Below are 20,426 nucleotides of genomic sequence, written 5' to 3' on the forward strand. Positions count from 1 at the left end.
AATACTGTGGAGCACCACGGGATCTTTAGTGAGTGATGTCCCCTCATCCGTATAAGGTAGTGATGTGTATATGAGAGTGTTTGTGCTGCTCTGCTTTAGACACTGTGAAAGGGGGTGGGACACTTTCACAGGAGGAGTGTCCTGCAAAACTCCCCTCTAATTTTCATACTTTCAGAAAACATGGCAGGTTTGAGGAAAACTATACACTTTTTTTCAGAGTTTACACAGGTATCATAAGTAATGAAAACATTATTTATTATTGTTATTATTATAATTATTATCATCAGCATTATTATTATTATTGTTATTATTAGTGCAAGTTTGGTGCAAAATAAATTATATTTCCAAACTGAGCAGAATATTGCATCTGCGGACTGAGAGCTAGTGAGACTATGTCTTACTAGTACAGGAGACAGAAGAGAATGTCTGCTGTTGTTCCACTCTAGGGGCAACTGGACTTGAACTGGGTTCCCTGCAATGTCTACATGTGATGAGGAAAGCAGATATGGTTAAGTTAGATGTCTCCCTTGAGGTGAAAAGGATCTGGGAGGATATGTAAACATAACAGTAGGTTTATAAAGTGCTATGCCCTGACTTTTCCATGGTGCCGTATACACAGGTAATGTTATAACAAACCAGTTTTCACAACCCCACATCTCTTCGAATGAATGAAGTTTTGAACTTTAAATGTGAATTGGCAGATTGCAAGTGACAGTAAACATCTACATTGATTCAGATTACCAGAAGCCTCCGCTGCCAAGTGGGATCAGTTGATCTGGCTACTGTGCAAAGGAGTCATCCAGCCCCCAGAGTGCAGCTCATAAAATTAATGCTTCAACAGTCAAATGTCACTGATACCCTAAAATTACTTTAATGCAAAGGTTGAAGTCATGATGTCAGTAGCATTTGGCTCCAGTGGTCAGTGGCTCTGTTTCTAAGGAAGCCATATCTATGGATAAATTGGCTGTGTACAGTGTATCCAGTCCTTCAAATCCATTGTAGGTTTAAAACATTAATGTAAATGATGGTTCCAACTACTTAGGCAACTGAAATGTGTGTGGAGTAAAAAAAAAAAAAAACATTTCTTAAGCAAATACACAGGTGCAATCCATAAGCCAACGTCCACGAGAGAGCTTTTTTTTTTAAATCATGGAACAACATCTCATCCCATGTTTCCTAGGGAATTTGCTCAGAGGCAAGGCAGCCCCTCTATGTTTGGAGGCCGAGGACTGAAGCAGACATGAACTGCCAAAAAGCTGTCAAAACACTATGTTGTACAGTAATGACCTCTCTAGACACATAAAAAGCAAGAGAGTCTGTTATAGAATAAAGTACATAAGACCGATGTGGTGTTAAAAGAGAGAAATCAGAAGCAAAGTGGACATTGAACTATTTAAAGACGCCCACAATGGGTCTACACATACTGTGTGTACATCTTATGCTGACAGATGGTGGAATAATGTGGAGCTTTTCTCGTAAGGCTTTAAAATGACTAAGTTTAGTTTTCAGTTTCAGGTCTGCATTTACCTTTCTGTGTGCATGGCTTTACATGTGAGCAGTTTTTTCTGTTAATCATTGCGCATACCGCCATGCCACTTAAATATTTTCACTTTTTGACATTTAAATTGCTCTGTTGTCTGAGAGGGTGTTAATGGCTGATGGCTACCAGCAGAAACTGCTTCTCCTGTGCCCATCCTTTAAATTCCTGCCAATTTTTGGCACAAGACCTTTGACTTTTTTCTCTTTTCTTTCACCCGGATGGTGGAAGGAGATCATATTGTTAAAGACGAGTTGATGACATGCTTCCATCTCAACTGAGAGAGTGAATGTCAAAACAGATACAAGACATGGCAAATACGATTGTAGAAAGTAATGCTTTTGTGTGTTTTTGAAAGTGTTTTTACACAGTGTGCTTGTCTATGTTTTGGCATCAGCTCATGCATGAATCAGAAGTCAGTTCTGTGTCCTTCTACGGTAAAAGATGAGGAATCTGCGCTCTGTAAATGCTGACAGATCATGACATAGCAGAGCTCATGCTCTTCACTTTCTCTGTGAGGTGACAGAGGCCGACCTATGCAAGAGCCAAGGAACCAGCTGGAAACTACCTGGCATAAGAAGGAGGTCACTGCATGCAAACCAGGGATCAAGTTAAAGTTAAGTGGTAGTTCATGTGTAATTTGTGTCACGTTTCAAACTAAAGCCATAAAATGCTTCTCATTATTAGCTGATCGGCTTTAGCTGATTAGTTGATTGGTCCACCACTTTGATCCAGAGTGAATGCAGCTTGCCATGACATTTGTGTCTCTGACACATGACATGACATTTTCTAAAGAACCATTCTACCTGCTCAGCATCAGCACCTAAGCATTGTCATTGTAAGCATGTTAGCAGAGAAGCTTTCATGGCTGTAGACTATTTTATTCACAACATTAAAGGCCCACCTGTACTGTCATGTCTACTTTTGTTAAAGTGGTCAAATGCACAAATTGGCCTGCACATCAATGGGAAAACCAAAACCTTGACTTTCATCTCCTGGTTTTGTCTCTGCTCTATGTCTGTGCTCATCTGTGCATATATTTAGCTTTAGGTTAGATATGTTTTGGAGTCAAGTTCAGTCAAATGTCAGTCAACAGACCTAAGTATGTAATGAGCCTTACAAAACTCAAATTGTGTAAGTTGCACACATAATATATATTCCTTAACCAATTTGGTTTAAATCATAAAACGCCCAGCTTCACGCTTGATAACTTAATTTAGGCATGTTGATTTACAACTCCGAACAAATTCTTCATTGAAATGTATTAAATCATGACTACCCATTTCCCCTGTCTAATGAGCAAGCCAAAGGTTGCTGTTCATTTCCCAGCCCTCTCTTTGGCGTGTGATGGCAGCTCAGCTGTCATGACTGTGATTTAACCTCCTTGGTCCATTTCCTGTGTCCTGCAGTAAATACTCAAGGAGGAGAGGTAGTCAGTGTTTTCGCCGTTTGAAGTTTTGACAGTTCATGAAATACTGCATAGAAGTGGTCTCAGTCTGCGTTACAGATAGCTGACCTTATATATCTATGTATATATAGATACATAGATATATATATACTGTATATACTTTACATAGAGGTATATGCTGTACATTACAGATGCTCTCTCTCGTACTCTGTCTCGCTCATGCCTGTTGGCAAACTACTAATAATGTGCATAGCAAACCTCTCAGGGTTAATGTGTGAGAATGGACTGGGATGTGTTGTGGGTGTGGGGGTGTGTGATGTAGGGGAATTGCAACAAAATACATTCCCTGACGCGCAACCGCCAATCAAACTTTTTCATCTGTAAATGCTTTAATTAGTAGAGCCTCCTCCCTTACAGTACACATTCAGTGCCATCTACACACTCACAAACACACTTGTTTGATCTCTGTGAGGTCCTCCACACACACAAGTGATGTCACCATCTCCTCTCTGATGTTGGAGAGTGTGTACATAACTAACTCTCTCTCTCGCTCTCTCTCTCTCTCTCTCTCTGTCTCTCTCTCTCTCTCTCTCTCTCTCTCCCCCCCCCCACCAACCTCTCACCCATTGTCTCTTCTTGACCAACAAGCCAGGTCGCAACCTCGGCAATGACTTCATTTCACGGATGATGTCATGGGAGATTCAGTCCTGAAGCTTTTTATTCATTCACTTGTTCTTCCTCCTGTTCCTCCACCCAGTGGCCTTGTCTCCTCCCCACTCTACCCCTGACCTCCTTCTTTCCCACAGCAAAGAGCCTGACCTCTTCCCCACTTCACTTCCCCCCTCTCTTCCACAAACTCCTTCCTGCTCCCTGTAAAACGAAGGTATGCAAGGTTATCACTTTAGCAACTAGCTCCCCCCTCTCCTCCCCTTATCCCTCTCGCGTCATTGACTTGACTGATGAGGCCATCTTTCACACATTCTCCAATGTCGATGCATTCCTTTGCCACTCTTTCTCCCTGGATTCTCTCACCATGTACACTGTCTATGTTCCACGCTAGTTTTATTAGACATGTTGGCTCTTACGTTCTCTCTCTCACCACTCTTATCCTCCCCTATTACTTTCACCCGTTTCTCTTTCACCATAACACTAATCCATTCACTTCTTTCACCAGTCTATTTAGCCAGGGAATTGCATTCACATGCAACACTGTTTGTTACTTACATCAAAAATTGCCTTATAGTACCACTTATACTGTTATTAAAATCAATGTCGTCATCTTCCCACTCCATATATTTGCAGTTCATGCTGAAAATACATGTCAGTATTAAAAAATAAACTGCCATTCTATGTCTGTTAATGTATGTTGAACTGTGTTACACAAACGCTCTGCACAAAAGTCATTTAGAAGCTACCACAGAGCTACAGTATATCCAGAGAAATGTAGTTGATTAGTACGTCTTGTCTTGTCTCAATGGTGTGGCAATTTCATGGCCCCTCATTGCTCTCCTGCTCACCTTTCTCTCTCCTGCTCCAGGAGGTTGGTGAAGTCATCGCTCTTGTTCATGTAATCTGCGTGTTTGCGTTTCTCTGTGTCCAGCTCATGGACAGTGCGTCTGTGGCATTTTTCAGCTAGCAGCAACTGACCCAGCATTCTTCGATACGTCTCCTTGTGCTTCTCCTGCAGACGCTCCAGCTGAGCAAAGAGCAAAGCCCACAATCAAAGACACACAGGGAAACACACAAACACATGCAAGGACCAACGAGGACACATAAAAACAATTTTTTTTTCTTGTATTGTAACTTGCAAATAATCTACTACAAGGGGTTCAGGAATGTCACATTGAACTGCTGACCACTGACATTTTTATACAGCAGATTTTTGAAATTTGACTGCTGTGACTGACAGTTGATAACTCACCTCAACCATGGGCTTCTGGTAGACACTGTGGTCATTTGGCTCGCTGCCAGTGATGAAGCCGTCTCTCTGTAGGGCCGTGAGAGCCGAACCAGGGGCTGCTGATCCATAACGTGATTCAAGGACCTCTGCTGGGACGGTCTGTTTGGACTTTAGCATGCAGATGACATCTTCTCTGGCCTGAAATCACATACAAATATAAAGATATACAAATGAGACAACATATTATAACTTGAGGTGGAAGAGTGTGTTCTCACTCCATTTGGACACCTGTTTAAAGAGACACAAATGTTTTTGTCCAAGATATGCAATTGTGAGAAATTATGCGTAAAAATGGGATCAAACGTGTTGTGAATGTGGCATTATTCCCAAATGTCTGTGAACACAGTGCATTCCATTATAGGATGGTTAAACCCATGTAGCATTAGTTTCATGGATTCCAGATTTCTCCAAAATGGTCATTTGTTAAACACATTGCACGTTGGCCAATTTTCACTGGCATTTTTAACTACCATTTTAATTCACAAGATGGTGCTATTGTGCATAAAGTTGCAGTCAATCTCAACCCAATGAAGGCATATGCATTTTCCATTCGAACTGACCTGGTGTTCATCCACAGTGCCTTCACAGGTATGCTTTTTTTTACCTCATTATTGCACATACACCTATTACAGCAGGTCCAAGAGATCACCCAACCCACCTGAACTTCTCCTTCCATTATCCCCAGAAGTTTCAGCAGATCCGCTTTGGACAGAGCCATGATGTTTCCTTTTTGTTCTCCAGACTCAGAGGAGTCAAATAGTATCTTCTTTTCTTCAGAGATCACCTCAACCTCCAAATTATCCTTATCCTCCTTCTGCTGAACTTTGGCCATTAGGCTCTTAACGGGCAGACCCACTTCCTGTTCTTGGCTGATGTCATGGTCACCCTGTGGAACGTCACACACCCCATTGGCCGGGCTGTCCACCCCGCTACTTTTGGTCCTCATCTTCTACCTGCACTAAGAACAGAAGAAATGATTTAATTCTTTTAGAGAAAATAGTGCAATTCCTGTGTTGTTGTTTTTTTTGGCACAATATTTCTTTTTATGTTACTTTTCTTTTTATTCCAATAATGTCTTTTTATACCATTTTTAGCCATTTTAGTTTTAATTGACAAACACAAACACAATTTACCCATACACAGGATTACAAGTGGATGATGTTGCCCTACAGTACATTCTTAATTTGGAATAAATATCCACAATTAACCCGCACTGTGTGTGTGTGCGTCTGTGTGTGTGTGTGTGTGTGTGTGTGTGTGTGTGTGCGTGTGTGTGTGTGTGTGTGCGTGTGTGTGTGTGTGTGTTGTATATCGGTGCGTGCATTTCTAACACGTCCCGTTCTCTCTCAAAGCTTATGTATCTCATGCTGAGTGTTGAAGCACATTTGTGGCACTCCTGGGTGCCTTAACCTTCTTTGCAGACATTAAAAGTCTGAGTCAAACATTTTATCCAGATTCTGAAAATAAATCTATTGATGACAGACTCTAAATTTAATTTTAAAACATTTATCATTATAATAACACAAGTCACGCTGAGGTGGCCTAGCATGCTGGATTACTTAAACATACAGCGAGTTATTTGCAAACTTGTTTGTCTGTTGTACCCCAACAGCCTTGTCAGAAGCCAACGTTGTTATCCAAATGTGTTCCATTGAAATGATTTTTAAGTTGATGCTAACTATTGCAACTGTTTATGTCTTACTTTTAGTTTACTCTTTTATCAATTTTCCATTACGTTTAGCTAACTATTTCAACGTTTATAAATTACTTTTAGCTACTATCATTCAACTGTTTATCCAGTTATCCAGTACTTTTAGCTAGCCATTATGACAGCTTGTTCAGTACTTTGAGCTATTTAAGCTGTTGTGTTGATCCATTACTTTAAGCAAACTTTTAGCTAGCTCATGATAGCTCTCAGCTACTGGTTATTGTGACCATTAATCTACTGAAGCTCACACCTATCGAGTAATTAAATTTACGTTTTTTTATTTTCCGCCTCTACACAAATGTGTGGATACATTGTTAAAAATTTTCGTTTGGGAATCACTTCAATAAATAGTCAAAGATGCACTGTAGGTCATTAGGATAGAGGTGTGTTTGCCTTGTGAATGTGTTTAAGTGTTTGTGTGTATGCATGCATATGTGTGTTTAAGCTCTCTCACAACAGCCTTGAGACATTGAGCAAGTGCACTCTGTATGATTGATTTCAGATATGACATCAACAGCGCTTTTTAATTACAAACAGAAAACGCCCCCAGCCCCCAAAATCCCCACCGTAGAACTCTGGTGATGTCATAGCACCCTGACCTCTGAATCATGCATTGAGACATCCCGAGAAAGCTCGCCAATATTTCATTCTCTTAAGCACAGTATTGGATGCTTGCAAGAGCATACAAAACACTTCAACTGTGTATGCACAATGTATATTCATAGTACAATGCATGTACACACACGCGCACACACACACACACAGACACACACACACACACACACACACACAAAAGCACAGATAAAACATCATTGAGCATTCGAAACAGTCTAACTAGATTAAAACAAGGTGATAAAGGTTAATGATCTGTTATAGAAGAGGAATTAGAATTTTCCATGTGCAATTTCGCAAGCTTTGAAAGTGAGTTTATCACTGGTTTTGGTTCACATCAGGAAAAATGTTCTTCTAGTGGTCAGCAAAGTTAAAACTGCAGAGAATTCTAATGATGCTTAAAACCAATCTTTTCCGTTTCCAGGAAAAAGACCTGAGCACATGAGTGAGAAGCGTGCAAGATAACAGTGAATGCATCTCTCAGTTCAAACCAACACATTAAGAACATTCCTTATCTTAGTTCTAGGAGTTCAGTGAGTGCACATTGGCTTAAATCAGAGCTGCTTCTTAACTGGAGATTAATTGCAGTGCCTTCATTCCTGTCCATAACTATACGCTTCAGCTGTGGGCTCACTATCATTGAGTCAAATGTCATGGCACAACAGCATAGATAAGCACTCACAGGGTTCATCTCAACATTCAAGCAGGGGCAGATAGTGATGACCAAAGAAAAGTCCAGTGGTGCAGGGCACAATCACTGGCACCAGTGGGGCACGAGAGTGATGAAACATAGAACCGTGATGTGCAGTACTGTAAATTAGTCGGGCAGAGTCCCTAAGTGCCGGCAACAAAACCGTTGACACCGAGTTAGGCACTCAAAGGTTTATTCATAATTTCTGGGCTGATGCCATGTCAACCCAGCAAAGCTACTGTATCAGCTCGTCTCATTTTGTGGTGTCACTCCAGTTCAACAGAGCAAGAAGGAGTGTGTGAGTTTGTGTGCAGTTATAGCTGAGAGAGCTAAATGACTGTAAGAAGGTATTAACAAATAGCAAGTCAATCAATATAAAGGAACTCACCATCTAAATCTACTAAACAATGTCAGTGTATTTAAGGTCAGTAAAGTGAAGGATTCCCAAACAAATCTTATTTCTATGCAAAACAATTTTTATAATTTTTATTTAATATCTTCTTCCAACAACCCACATCAAAACACAGATATATATTTTTTGACTTGTTGCAAAGGCAACACATTTCTCTTAATTTTGGGCTTCAAAGTGGTGATAAAACTATGTTAACCTCCAAAACATGTAGGAGTTTCCTTTAATCTGTCTTCATCTTTTTTCTACATTATTGAGCAGACATGGCAAATTAGCGTTTATTTCAAGTCCTGTATGTCCAGCCGAGGACATACCTGCCTCTTTAGCTGCCAAATACTCCACTAAATACATCGGCTGCTACCGTTTTCTGTGTGAAGTTGCTGGGACTTGGTATTTTGCTTAGCTTACAGTTGGTTTTCAGAGTTTTTTCAGCAGAAAACAGCTGCCAGCTGAATCTGCAAACAACACTGATGAGAGTGGAGATGGTGAATAAAGCCAGTGAAATTGGGTGGTGGGGGATAATTCTCTGTGCTTTGTCACTATGAGCAACACCTTTCATATCGCACATTGTCATTGTATCCATTAATAATATAAAAAAAAACTGATTACAGCAGCTTTAAAATTCATTAAAAGGACTCAATGATACAAGTTTAACTTTCAGAAGTTACACCGGCACTTCATACAACAAATTTCCTTGACAGCTGTAGTAAATAATAATAATGACAACTATTTCACAGGCCCTATTGAGGACAAGACTTTGTTTGACTACATAGTATGTTTGTCATTTAAGCCTTTTGATGACATGACTTCTGTCTTACCGTCTTTGCTGTTTGACCAACCTGACAGGCCACTGCAGTCTTGATTGTAGTGAACTCTCCAAAGCAGCAAATGGGGAATCCAAAGGCACGTGGCCCGCATTCCAGTCTGACATGCAACATTCTCAGTTGTCTTTATGAAAAATAAAGGAGAGCTGGCAGACAATACGCCTTTACTTCAAAGTCTGCGCCAACCTGCCTCAATGACCCCACACATTTATGGCATCTGCGTTTGTAAACCATTGGCTCAATGTTACAGATTGCCCGTGATCTGATTTCACAGTGCCGTCTAAATGAAAGAGTAGTCTAATACCCAGCAAGGCCGCAGTCAAGGCCTGAGCCTAAATTTAAAGCGATCTTAAATCTATCCCGTGGTTTGGGCAAGTCCAGCTGTCACATTTATGAGTATTTATAGGCACAAACGGAGCAAATGCCTCCATTCCAAAGTGAAAAAGGCGCTATAAAATGTTGACAGTTATCAGTAAGTTCAATACCAGTGAGTAAGTGAATACCATTGATATTCAATCTATGACTTTTATCTTTGGTTGGAAATTCCATTTACTCCAAGCATTTCATACAAAAGAATGTAGTGATCGTCAAAAGAACATTTGACATTTCAAGTGATTAATTGATTATTATAGGTTGAATTTAAAACCTGTTTGTCCATGTGCAGATCTTCCAGTAGGAAAGCTTTAAAATACTTGAAAGAACCTGAGCATTTTTAAGATTAGCAGAAATGCAAACTGTTCGCATGATGGGGTTTGGTCGCCCTGTTACAAGACTTGTAACAGCTAACACCTACATATTTTGTTATAAAGTGGAAAAGTGAGGAAGGTGAGAAGTTGGGTCGTAAAAGTCTGACCAGGGCCGAATTAGTTTCTCAGAGATGAGGGATTAAGTCATCAGCTGCTTCAAATAATGCAACATGACAAAAAAATCACTTCAAAGAGTTTGATACAGTCACACCCCAAACCCAATTTGACTAAATAAGGAGAGCGAAATGTTATTTGCTTGCGAGCAATTGGCAACTTGTTCTGTCAGAGGACACTGATGAAATGCAGTACACTCGAGAAGCTCTTCCGTCCTGACAAGAAAAAAACACAAGCCCGCCAAGATATTGGAATTTAAATCAAAACTGTAGCTTTGGATGAGATTCAAATCTTTGAGTCAATCCATCTGATATTGAAAGTGTAGCGAGCACCTGTTTCCCATGCAAGGGTACAAAGCTACAGCCTGTTCCGGTATTTTGATGAACAGCGCGTTCCAGCCTAGACAGCCAGTGACTTCTGAGGTCAGATTTTACATAACACCCATGTTCATGGTAAATGAAGAGGCTTTAGGCAGAGAAGGATGTCAAGCTTTTTCTGGTCAGATAGCAGCAACGCGTCAGACATGTACACATTCCCTTAAGATTCTACAAACTTTTCAGGAGCATTTTTCAATTAATACTAAATGTAACTGTCAAAGAGAGTTCATGGACAAAACTCAAGCATTTACATCTCATTTTAGTGTAATGATGGCATCTGTTAATACCATGTACGTAGCAACACTAACTCTAACGTTGGTACGCCATACTGGAGCAAAATGTCAGCATAGGTATTGGGTTCCGTCTTGTAGTTTTCTCCCGATGTCACATTAACCTGATCCTCTCACTGGAGCCTAGCTTCAGCAGTTAAGGTTTCAATAAGGAGTCATTTGAGATGAATGTACAGTAGGTACATCTCCTCGTATAATTTCTCCCAGTAAAAGCTTACTTGCTCTGCACAGTTTAGTTCTTGAATCAGTCACTTATAAAATACGATATGTGATAGCTGTGCTGGTGGCAGTTTGTGAAGTATTCCCTTTTGATTTACTTTTATGAACTCATGTGAGAGCAATCTAAAGTTAAAACATGCTCTAATTTTAGTGGTGCATTTTGTGCACTTATGTGTGTGGGAGACTTTGATGCATATTGTATTGTGTCACACAACATGCCAACCCCACTGTTCTGAAGAGACATACTGTCACCAAGCACACAGTATGGATGGGTCCAGCTGCTGGAATACATGACTCACCTCTATCTGTCATAATTAGTTTAATATACATGATGGAAAAAATTAACACATGCATTATTTATATGAATTTCCATAGCAACAGAATGTATCAAGTCTATTGAGAGTGTCTGGAAATGGAAGCAGACTTATCAAGCACCAGATTCTTCTAGACCAATGGCATGAGTGGATATCAGCTTTACGGTATGGAGATCAAGGATGAGATCAAGTTCTGGCTGTTCTATGAATAGAAACAGCAAGACAACATATGCATGAAGCAGTCTCAGATATGATACAATGTCAGGGGGTTGGCCATATGTTCAAGGTCTTGTCTAAAAGCCTACCGGATCAAAATTCCACAGATTGAATTTTCTGTCTTGGTTAGTAGTTCCTGAACTAATGGGTTTTTCTAGCTTTCAGTTTTTAGGATCCTTTTATGGAAGAAACAAATATTGTTGATTGAACAATTCAAGGACCCTCAAACTGGTTTTCCTAAATGACATGCATTTATATTAATATCAACCCCTGTGCTTTTCCTGCTTTGTCAAAAAGCAAAAGCAGGAAAAACCCAGGTCTTTCACTTGACAACTTGAAACGTCACTGCATGGTTCAGTCTCACTGCTCAGATCAAACAATATCTAGCATCGCGCACCGTTTTTAGCCACCCCTGTGGAATTGATGGAAATGTTGGACTGTTAGTCGAATGATGCACCACTTTAATCTGGACTATCACACCATGTATTGTATAATTCTTCTGCACCCTAGAGGCCAGGAGACTCTCATATCACGCTCTGGGGTGCTAACCACAACATTCCATATCTTCACCTCCACTACCCATTTAAGTTTATAAGTGAGCATTTGGATTTTTTGTGTTGGTATTGTGACTCTACTCTTTTTCTTTTGTTGACCTTTTTCATAGGAAAAAAACCCAACGGAATGCATTGTTACAGGTGAGACAAAAGTGGAGATTTAAATGTCCTCGGGTTGAAGAACTCTGTCTCACTAACAGATTTGTGAAATTGCAGTGTGGTATTTGGTCTGCAGCACTCAGGGTCAATCAACCAAAGAGACCTGTCATCCTTATCTCAGTGTGTGGCTGCGTGTGTGTCCCCTTCAGTGAAATCACTGGGCAGATGAAATCTTTGACTGGCTGTGATCATTACACACCAATTTACAGTAAGAGAAATAATGATGTCACTTCCTCTCAAAACGAAGACAAAAAGCATGGGATGGGTAGAAAGGGTGAGCATATTTTTCCATTCTGTGGAATTTCAAATGTCTCTTACATCAGTGCACTGTACTGAATGCTTTCTATTAAATAATAATTATGAAACTGAAACATTTGCATTGTATGTGAACTTCATGATTCACCTTACTAGTTCTAATATTGCTACATGTCAATAACCAATTAACAACCAATCTACTGTAAATAGCAAGTATGCTTTGCAGTCTTATATATCAAATGATCTTGAGTTGCTGTGGCATTTAAGGACTTATTTTTAAACCAAGGGAACATGAGTTATATGTACCACTGTTCTGTGAAATATCCAAATGTGTCTAAACTGCATTTTTGGAATTCAAGACGCCCTTACATGACTGGAGCAGTGCATGTGTCAGTGACAGCAGCTGTTGTTGAGGCCCACCAGAGGTATTGGGGAAGACACAGACTACTGGCAGAAATGTTATATATTATATTGTGTTTATGTTCATGCACATAGACATATGTGCACATAATGTAATGTTTTTTTAATTTAAAATATTACATGGGCTATGTATCTTCTAATTTCTTTTGTATGAAGCAGTTTCCTGAAGCAATTCTTTGAAAAGCACTTTGACTTACATTACTTTTGTATGAAAGTTCCATACAAATAAAGATTGATTAATTGATTGATAACATACTGGACATGCCACAAGCGTTTTCATACAGAAACACAGCCTTATCTCACACTGTGTCTCACGTAGGTTAAAAGACATGTCCTGTCCATTCCCAGTGTGCTACTGTTGCACTCAAACACTGTAACTGCTAAATGTTGCAGCAAAAGAGGGCCTTCCAGCTCACAACAAGCTAACACTACACCTCACAAGTTAAATACAGTATTAACAACTTGTCACTAGAGTTCACTAAAGTGACATAGAGCTAAAGCAATGTCATGACGTAAGCCAGTGACACATTTAGTGCATCTCAAATCAATGCTGTTTGGCAAACACCCAAGCGTGGCCGGCTTGGTTTCAGTTCAAATAGGCGCCATATTATTGATATACTGTAAGACTGATCCATTTACAAGCTGGGAACGATAACTGCCCACTCAACGTTCACAAATCAGTTTTTCTCCCAAGGGGCCATTTGGCTGATTGAGCTCCACACACTTTGCAGGGCATGTTCCTGAGCTAGAGAGGATGAGCTTAGATAAAGCTGGAACAAGCACAAAAATGTTAATGAGTAATATCTGGCCTCTAGTTCACTTTGTCTGGTGTCAGTGGTGATATCACTGAGTGCACAGAGGCCACATCAGCTGGAGAGGGTGGGAGGCAGCAGTGGGAGAAAGGAAGGGTGAGGTTGCACAGAGGCCCTGGACACTGACAGAAAGGATTTTTTTGACAGCAGCATCAGCCACACCTGCATTAGATTCCCTCACTGAAAGTGAAATACATTTGATACTTTCTTTTTTAGTTTACTGAGGCAAGGTGATGTGCGCCTTGACAAATGGACAAGCAAGAACCATGTGTCTCCTCCGAAAGGATGAGACATGACTTCATGCAGTTGAAATGGAATTAATGTTGGCGTCATTACAATCCATAAATATTCAGGACGAAAGATGTCATCCTGTTGCAGCTCGTGAAGGCTTACTTTGCAATGTTAAGCAATGGTACGGGTGTTTGTACAGTGGTGTATGTCCAGTATGTGCAATTGTGAGTTATTGGGGTTGGCAACTTTGGGAGAAGTTTAGGTAAAAGGTTGCACGTGTATTTCTATATGAGTGCAGTGTATTATTTACAAACATGAACAGACAAATAATATGAATTGCTTCTCTCTATCCCACATTCTTTATATCTCAATGTCATTCCCTGTTGTCTGGTGAAGTTGTGGGCTTTTCTTCCTACATGCAAAGCACAACATGCTTGACACTGAAAGGTCCTATTCACACAGCAATATAAGATGTAATTCATTGAGAAATGTTTGATTCATGACTCTCTCTTTTCTGTACGCGTTGTCACAATGCCAAATCTGTATTGCCATTAACAGCTACAAGAGTAGTGCCTTGTCTTTTCATGGGCCAGTAATTAATGCAACATGTTGAAATGCATATCATTTAAAAGTATAAAATATGAGCTGAATTAAGTAGGTGCTTCATGGAAGGGTTGATACAGTGAAGAACAGTTCTAACCACAGCTCAAGTGAAACCAAGTGGATTTCTATCAATCAGTATTGTTTCTTAGAGTCATAAATTGATGACATCTAGGCAGCAGTACCTGTAGATGTTTCCTGTATTGCAGTCTGAAAGCTGAACAGCTGATAAGCTCTACTTTGCCTGAACACATGGCTGTCTTTAACTGTTTCCCACACAAGGGCAGGTAGATTAAGAATGACTTAATTAGGGGAAACCTAGAAGAAGCTGACTTACCTGCTGTTGTGTTGTCTCCAGGTTTAAGCAATCAGTAGTCCCACCAAAGGTAATCCTAGAGGAAACGCACTAAAGCAGTAAAGTATCCACTAATTATCATCTGGCCGATGCGGCCCGCTTGTAGCGTCCACTTTTCCTCGCTACTGAGTTGTGCCAAGAGCCATCACAAGCTCTGCTCTCTGTCTCTCTATATCTCTCTCTCTTTCTCCTTTCAGTTCGTCAGGTCAGAGAGGGAATGGTAGAGAGCAACAACAGAGCACTGTAACTTCCCTCTCCCTCTCTTTCACCCTCCCTCCCTCTTTAACTCCCACAGCCTATCCAGATCTGCTTTGCATACCGAGAGTCTAAAACCCACCTCTCAATTTATTTTCTTCCTGTCCTTTCAAGAAGTTAGTTGAAGATTGTGTGAGAACAAAAAGGCAGAAGGGGGATGAGGGAGTTAGGCAGGCACTATTCTACTACTACTCCCTCTCAGTGGTTGAAGAGGTCACTGCGCAGTGAAAAGAAAGGCAGAGGTGCTGCGATGTCCTTTGTCACAGGGCCAGATCTTTTCACTCATCGACATCTTTCATTGTCTCGCTCTTCTCTTTTTGAGTCACCAAGGCTAAAAGTATAGTTCTATATTTAACTTGCACTGTTAGCAGCTGAGGCTAGCTAAATGCTAGATGTTTTGGTTGGCCAGTTAGAGAGTTAACTCTTCCCGCTGACCCTTGGTGACAGCTGAACTGTGCCATTTTCTCATGCTGGGAAAGTCCGGTGACAGCAGCCACCCAAGCCCTAACAGTGGTCCAAGAAACCACCAATTGCTGACTTAGGAGGGCCAAGTGATGCCAAACGCTCCAGGACTTTGGCAGCTAGACTGTCTTTTTGGCCCTGCTTGCAGAAAACAAGGCCAGCAAGCTAAATCTGAGGTACAGCAATTGTCCTCTGCATCAGTGGGAATAGTTAACTTTGCTGCCAGGGTAGTGTTTGGTTAGACATGTGCACAGAAGCAGTAGAAAGTAAACACACCTAAATTTGGTTCAGCTACTTTTTTATTTCTGAAATGGTGTTGGCCCACTTTTCAAGGTCAACAGTTTCAGTTTCCTGGGTGGAGATAATCTTAATGCAAGCGGTGATGTCAAAAACTTGGTCACCATGAGATATTGAGTATCTAACTAAAATGGATGGAGTCTCTGTCTGTTGTGGAGGACTAAATTAGGACTGTATTTTAAGCTGATTCCAATTTCCAACTTCGCCCAGTTCCGTCCGCTAAAACATGGAGAGAGACCACTTCTCTCTTTTGATACCTCACTCAATAAAGCAACAGTACAAACATGGGCGTTGGCTATTACCGCGTTTTAGGTGTGTAGGTGGGTGTGGTTCTGCAAGGAAAAAAACAATACTGTCAAGGCCACCATACACAATAAGAACCACATATAGACTAGCAAACAATAACACACCCATATTTTAGTACATTATATACATGTAGGCTAGCTGATAATTGTATACATATAGGCTAGCTGATAATGATAAAAAACTCACCATTAACCACATTAAATTAATGCTGTGTCACCACTACAGCATGTAAACAGTGCACAAAAATTACAATGGTGAGCCAGGGCGTAACAATTACTGTTACATTGGATCAACAGTCAGGTGTAACCTAGCTAACCGGTAAAGAACAAAGACAACAAATCACTAGCTAACTCAATTTAGATTAGCACTATAGAACTGTAAACCATTAGCCTACTACAAAAAATTTAAAAGAACCGACAACAGTTGGTTACAAGTTACATGGCTCTTTTTCCATGGGGTTTGTGTACCCGTTCAAGGTGCGAAGCGCGTGTCCGTGCCACCCTTCGACATGCAGTCCAACAATCACTACCCACAGACGGCTTTTTGTACACTGTCTGTCTGTCTGTCTGTTTGTCTGTATGTATGTATGTATGTACTGCATGTATGTATGTATGTATATAGTGCATTATGTACACACTGTGTAGTGTATTAAGAGAGGACCCTATACCGTTACACCGCCAAAACAGTATTTTGGGTACAGTTCGACCGAAGATGCTACATTTTAGTAAACTATAACTTTTCGAGAAATAGCCTGGTACCAAATAGCTAGCTTTTAGCAAATGAAGCGTATACTCTAGCATCGATAGGGAATATAACTTTGTTATGTGAGGTGTATTTCTTAGGAATACCGTAGGCCAAGCAATTGACCTGGTTCGGACAGGCCTTTTTTAAACAGGCTGTGGGCATTAGTATTCTCAATATCATAAATGATATGCTCAGTGTAAAATAGTTCACTTCTTCGTCAACATGAATAAAAGACCCAATGCAATAGTTTGCTTGTCTGCCAAAGGTGAGCTTCACTGGGCATTTTATTTGCAGCAATGCTATTGGTTGTTCGTGTTTCCTGACGATTTTATTATTTGGCCACAATGATAAGGTGGAACAACAAAGAAAAAATGGACTGGGCAAGTCTCTTTCTTTCCAGCTTGACCCTGTAATCAGTCACTGGTTAATGTTTATCTTGTTTGTAGCTCATGATAATCACTGTCTGTTTATTAGTTACCTCTACATTGTTGGGTAGTTAGAGGGTTTGTGTGGTACCATCTTTAACCCTGACTATTGTCTTGTATAAAGAATGAGGGGTCAAGGGAGTGACTCACACCCTGTATTTTTCATTTCCTTCAAGTGAAAGTCTTGTCTAGTCACCAGAGGGAAAACGGAACCTAACAACACTCTTATCTCTAGGTGGTAACTAAAGCAAACAAAAGGCACAGCAGCTAACCAACAGTTTAACTCACAAAGGAATTGTGTGAGATGGACACAAACTAATTCACTCCCTCTTTGTCAGTTCTTAGGTTGAAATGCAGATTTAACCCAGCCGTTTGGTTACATGTAGCCATTGTTGGATTATATGGGTGTGGGCTGACGTAATGTTTTATTCAATAAAATAAAAACGCACTCCAGCAAAGACAAATAAATGGACAGAAGTACTATTTCCCAATTGCCACGGCCATACCTGGTGATACAAAGTCACCTAAAAGTTTGTCAACTGTGAGGCAGCATTAAACACATTTTTGACCTTTTTTTGTTGTCCTGTAAGTGACACTCAAAAGGAAATCAGAGCGAAGAACAACTATAAAAACAAAACAAATTTGTTTGACAGACGCCTTCCTCCCAACTTATGAAGTCATCCCCCTACATGTGGTATCAAAGAGGAATATCTATCCAAACTGAGGTCATGAGAAGTGTATTTTGATTGAATGCCATACTTCCCACACCCAAAATGAAGTCATATGGTAGGATCACGTAAAGAAAAGGTTTGCTATGATTTCAATCTGTGTATATAATGCCCACAGGACGATGGTCCTGTCTGGGCCCAACGGGGCTGCGCTGTAATGAATCGTAGTAGAAATGTGGGCTGGTTGAAGGAGCTGCCAGACCCAAACTTATATGATGGGATCAGAATGAATAGCTTTCTGATTTAATTAATCCAAGATGGGTGATAAAATGTTGCTGTGAGAATTGGCGTCTGTCATTCAGCTGCAAAAAAGCTTCAGCGTAAATCTTTGTTGAGGGTGTTATCAAAGGAAACATATGAAAACAAGACAATATCATGTCAGGCAAAATAACCTATAATGTCATGAGAAAGTCTTTTCAACTGAGCATGTTAGCTACATAACTTTTGTCCGATGTCTGCAACACACACACACAAATTATAATTTTTTTTACAAGTCTCCTAATGCTATCTTGTTATTACATGCTCCCCCGCAGCAAATAATGACCTGAGGGCCCATCCATCATTTGTGTCGTCAAAACACTCTTGCAACATTAGCAACTCTGTTCTCTTTCACTGATTCTGCTCAGACATCATCTCTGCTCTCCTGGGCCATTTTCAGTTTTGGCCTTGCTGAAAGATATTACTGAGCTGTGCATTCAGAGTGACACACCAGGCCAAGACAATGGGGAACATGGTGTTCCTGGCCTAAAGCCATGAAGGGACTAAAGATGTTTTTAGCAAAAAGAATGGATGCAGAAAGAATTATGGAAAAAAGTAAGAGATGTGTAAAGTGGAGTGATAAGACACAGGGCTATATAGCAAGTCTTTAAAGACGTTTTTACTGTAAGATTGTGGCCACCCATACATAGTGTGTTATTTCAAGGAACATTTTGAGAAATATGCTTGTTTTCTTTCTTGCAGAGAGTTAGATAAGAAAATTGATACCGCTCTCATGTTTGTACGGTAAATAAGAAACTTGAGCCAGCAGCCAGCTAGCTTAGCTTAGCTTAGCATAAAGACTGAAAACACAGGAAAACAACTTGTTGGTTGTAAGGCAACCAGGAAGTTACTGCCCAGGGTCAAAAAACAGTCCGTAACAAAACCCATTGTTAAATTCCAAGATATATTTTTTGGCAGATTACATAAGGTACAATTTGGTATTCAGTGAGCTTTAAAAGTGTTGGTAGTTGGATATTGTTACATTCTGACAGAGCCAGGCAGGCCCATTCCCAGTCTTTATGCTAAGTTAAGCTAACTGGCCGCTGCCTCTAGCCACATATTTTCAGACACAGAGAGTGGTATCGATCGTCTTATCTAATTCTTGGCAAGAAAGCATATAAGCACATTTCCCAAAACATTGAACTATTAATGCAAAAGGGTACATAAGCAGACCACCCTCAATTGTTTGCCATCAAAACCTCCTAAATATTCTTCCCTGAGCAATGAGCGACAGGATCTTATCATTTGGTTTCATTGTTCACAAAACAACATACCTATTATTCCATATTTAACTTGCTGGACTTATATAAACCATGAGTGTGTCACAGAACACCAAACATCTCATAGTAAATTCCTCAAATCTCAACAAAGTACCACAAAAATACCACAAGTAACATATGTATTACAGTAACACATTATTACCACAAGAATTCCAGTGTTGAAGTATCACAACTTCTTTTATGTGGTGCGCTGCACCACATGATTTTTGTTTAGTCCGATAGACAAGTGTGTCTAATCAGGGTTAGGATTTTTAACTTCCGATCTCAGTAATAGTGTCCAAATGTTTGTATCCATAAGAAGGATCAAAAGTGTACAGTAGTTTAACTCAAAGGATTCTAAACAAGCACTTCTCATATTTATCTTAAATCTCTTGAACAAGATTCAAGAGATTATCATAATTTAGTGCTGCCTCCTGTTCAAAATTGTGTTTGAGTAGGACAAAAAATTGCTTTAATTTACCAGTTCTTCAATTATTTTGTGTTTGATGGAATACAATATTGCCATAGAAAATTCAAATGCCTGTTCTTACATCTGGTTTCACTTTTTGGGTCATTAACCTTGTTGAAGTTGTTACAGCATCAATAATCCAACTAGTAAAATACCAGAACATAATACTCAACTTTGAATTGCCATCATGACACAAGTTATTCTTGAACATACTGTAGTCCATCTCATCTCTTGTGGTTTCTGTGTTTATTGATGTAAGTCTGTTCTTCTGAATTGGCTTGGAAATTATATACTCTTAAGTATTTTGGTCTGTGTTTTTCATTTGATGTTTCAGTTAAAAGAGATGACTTACCATGTCAGAAATGTTAATTACTTACGTTTCATTTCCTGTCTTTGCTGATCACACACCATA

General features: G+C 40.0%; 2 protein-coding genes across 3 annotated transcripts in view; both read right to left on the reverse strand.

The window, feature by feature from the left end:
* tmem30aa (transmembrane protein 30Aa) overlaps positions 1–4,862 on the reverse strand; it is a 26,933-nt gene extending 22,071 nt beyond the window's left edge. Inside the window, exon 1 of the mRNA XM_034858140.1 lies at positions 4,853–4,862. The gene's annotated coding sequence lies outside the window, so the exon portion shown is untranslated. The remainder of the gene's footprint in view (positions 1–4,852) is intronic.
* The window catches only part of LOC117935712 (filamin-A-interacting protein 1-like), a 20,308-nt gene extending 5,259 nt beyond the window's left edge, over positions 1–15,049 (reverse strand). The window contains exons 1-4 of one of the 2 annotated variants that reach the window (XM_034858121.1): positions 14,794–15,049; positions 5,564–5,863; positions 4,867–5,043; positions 4,463–4,641 (exon numbers count right to left, since the gene is read on the reverse strand). In XM_034858121.1, coding sequence (XP_034714012.1) covers positions 4,463–4,641; positions 4,867–5,043; positions 5,564–5,851 — 644 coding nt within the window. In that variant the 5' untranslated portion in view covers positions 5,852–5,863; positions 14,794–15,049. The remainder of the gene's footprint in view (positions 1–4,462; positions 4,642–4,866; positions 5,044–5,563; positions 5,864–14,793) is intronic. The other variant, XM_034858122.1, reaches the window with a different exon arrangement.
* Positions 15,050–20,426: the final 5,377 nt, after the last annotated feature.

Source organism: Etheostoma cragini, chromosome 20, assembly GCF_013103735.1.
Source record: "Etheostoma cragini isolate CJK2018 chromosome 20, CSU_Ecrag_1.0, whole genome shotgun sequence".
Classification (NCBI taxonomy): domain Eukaryota; kingdom Metazoa; phylum Chordata; class Actinopteri; order Perciformes; family Percidae; genus Etheostoma; species Etheostoma cragini.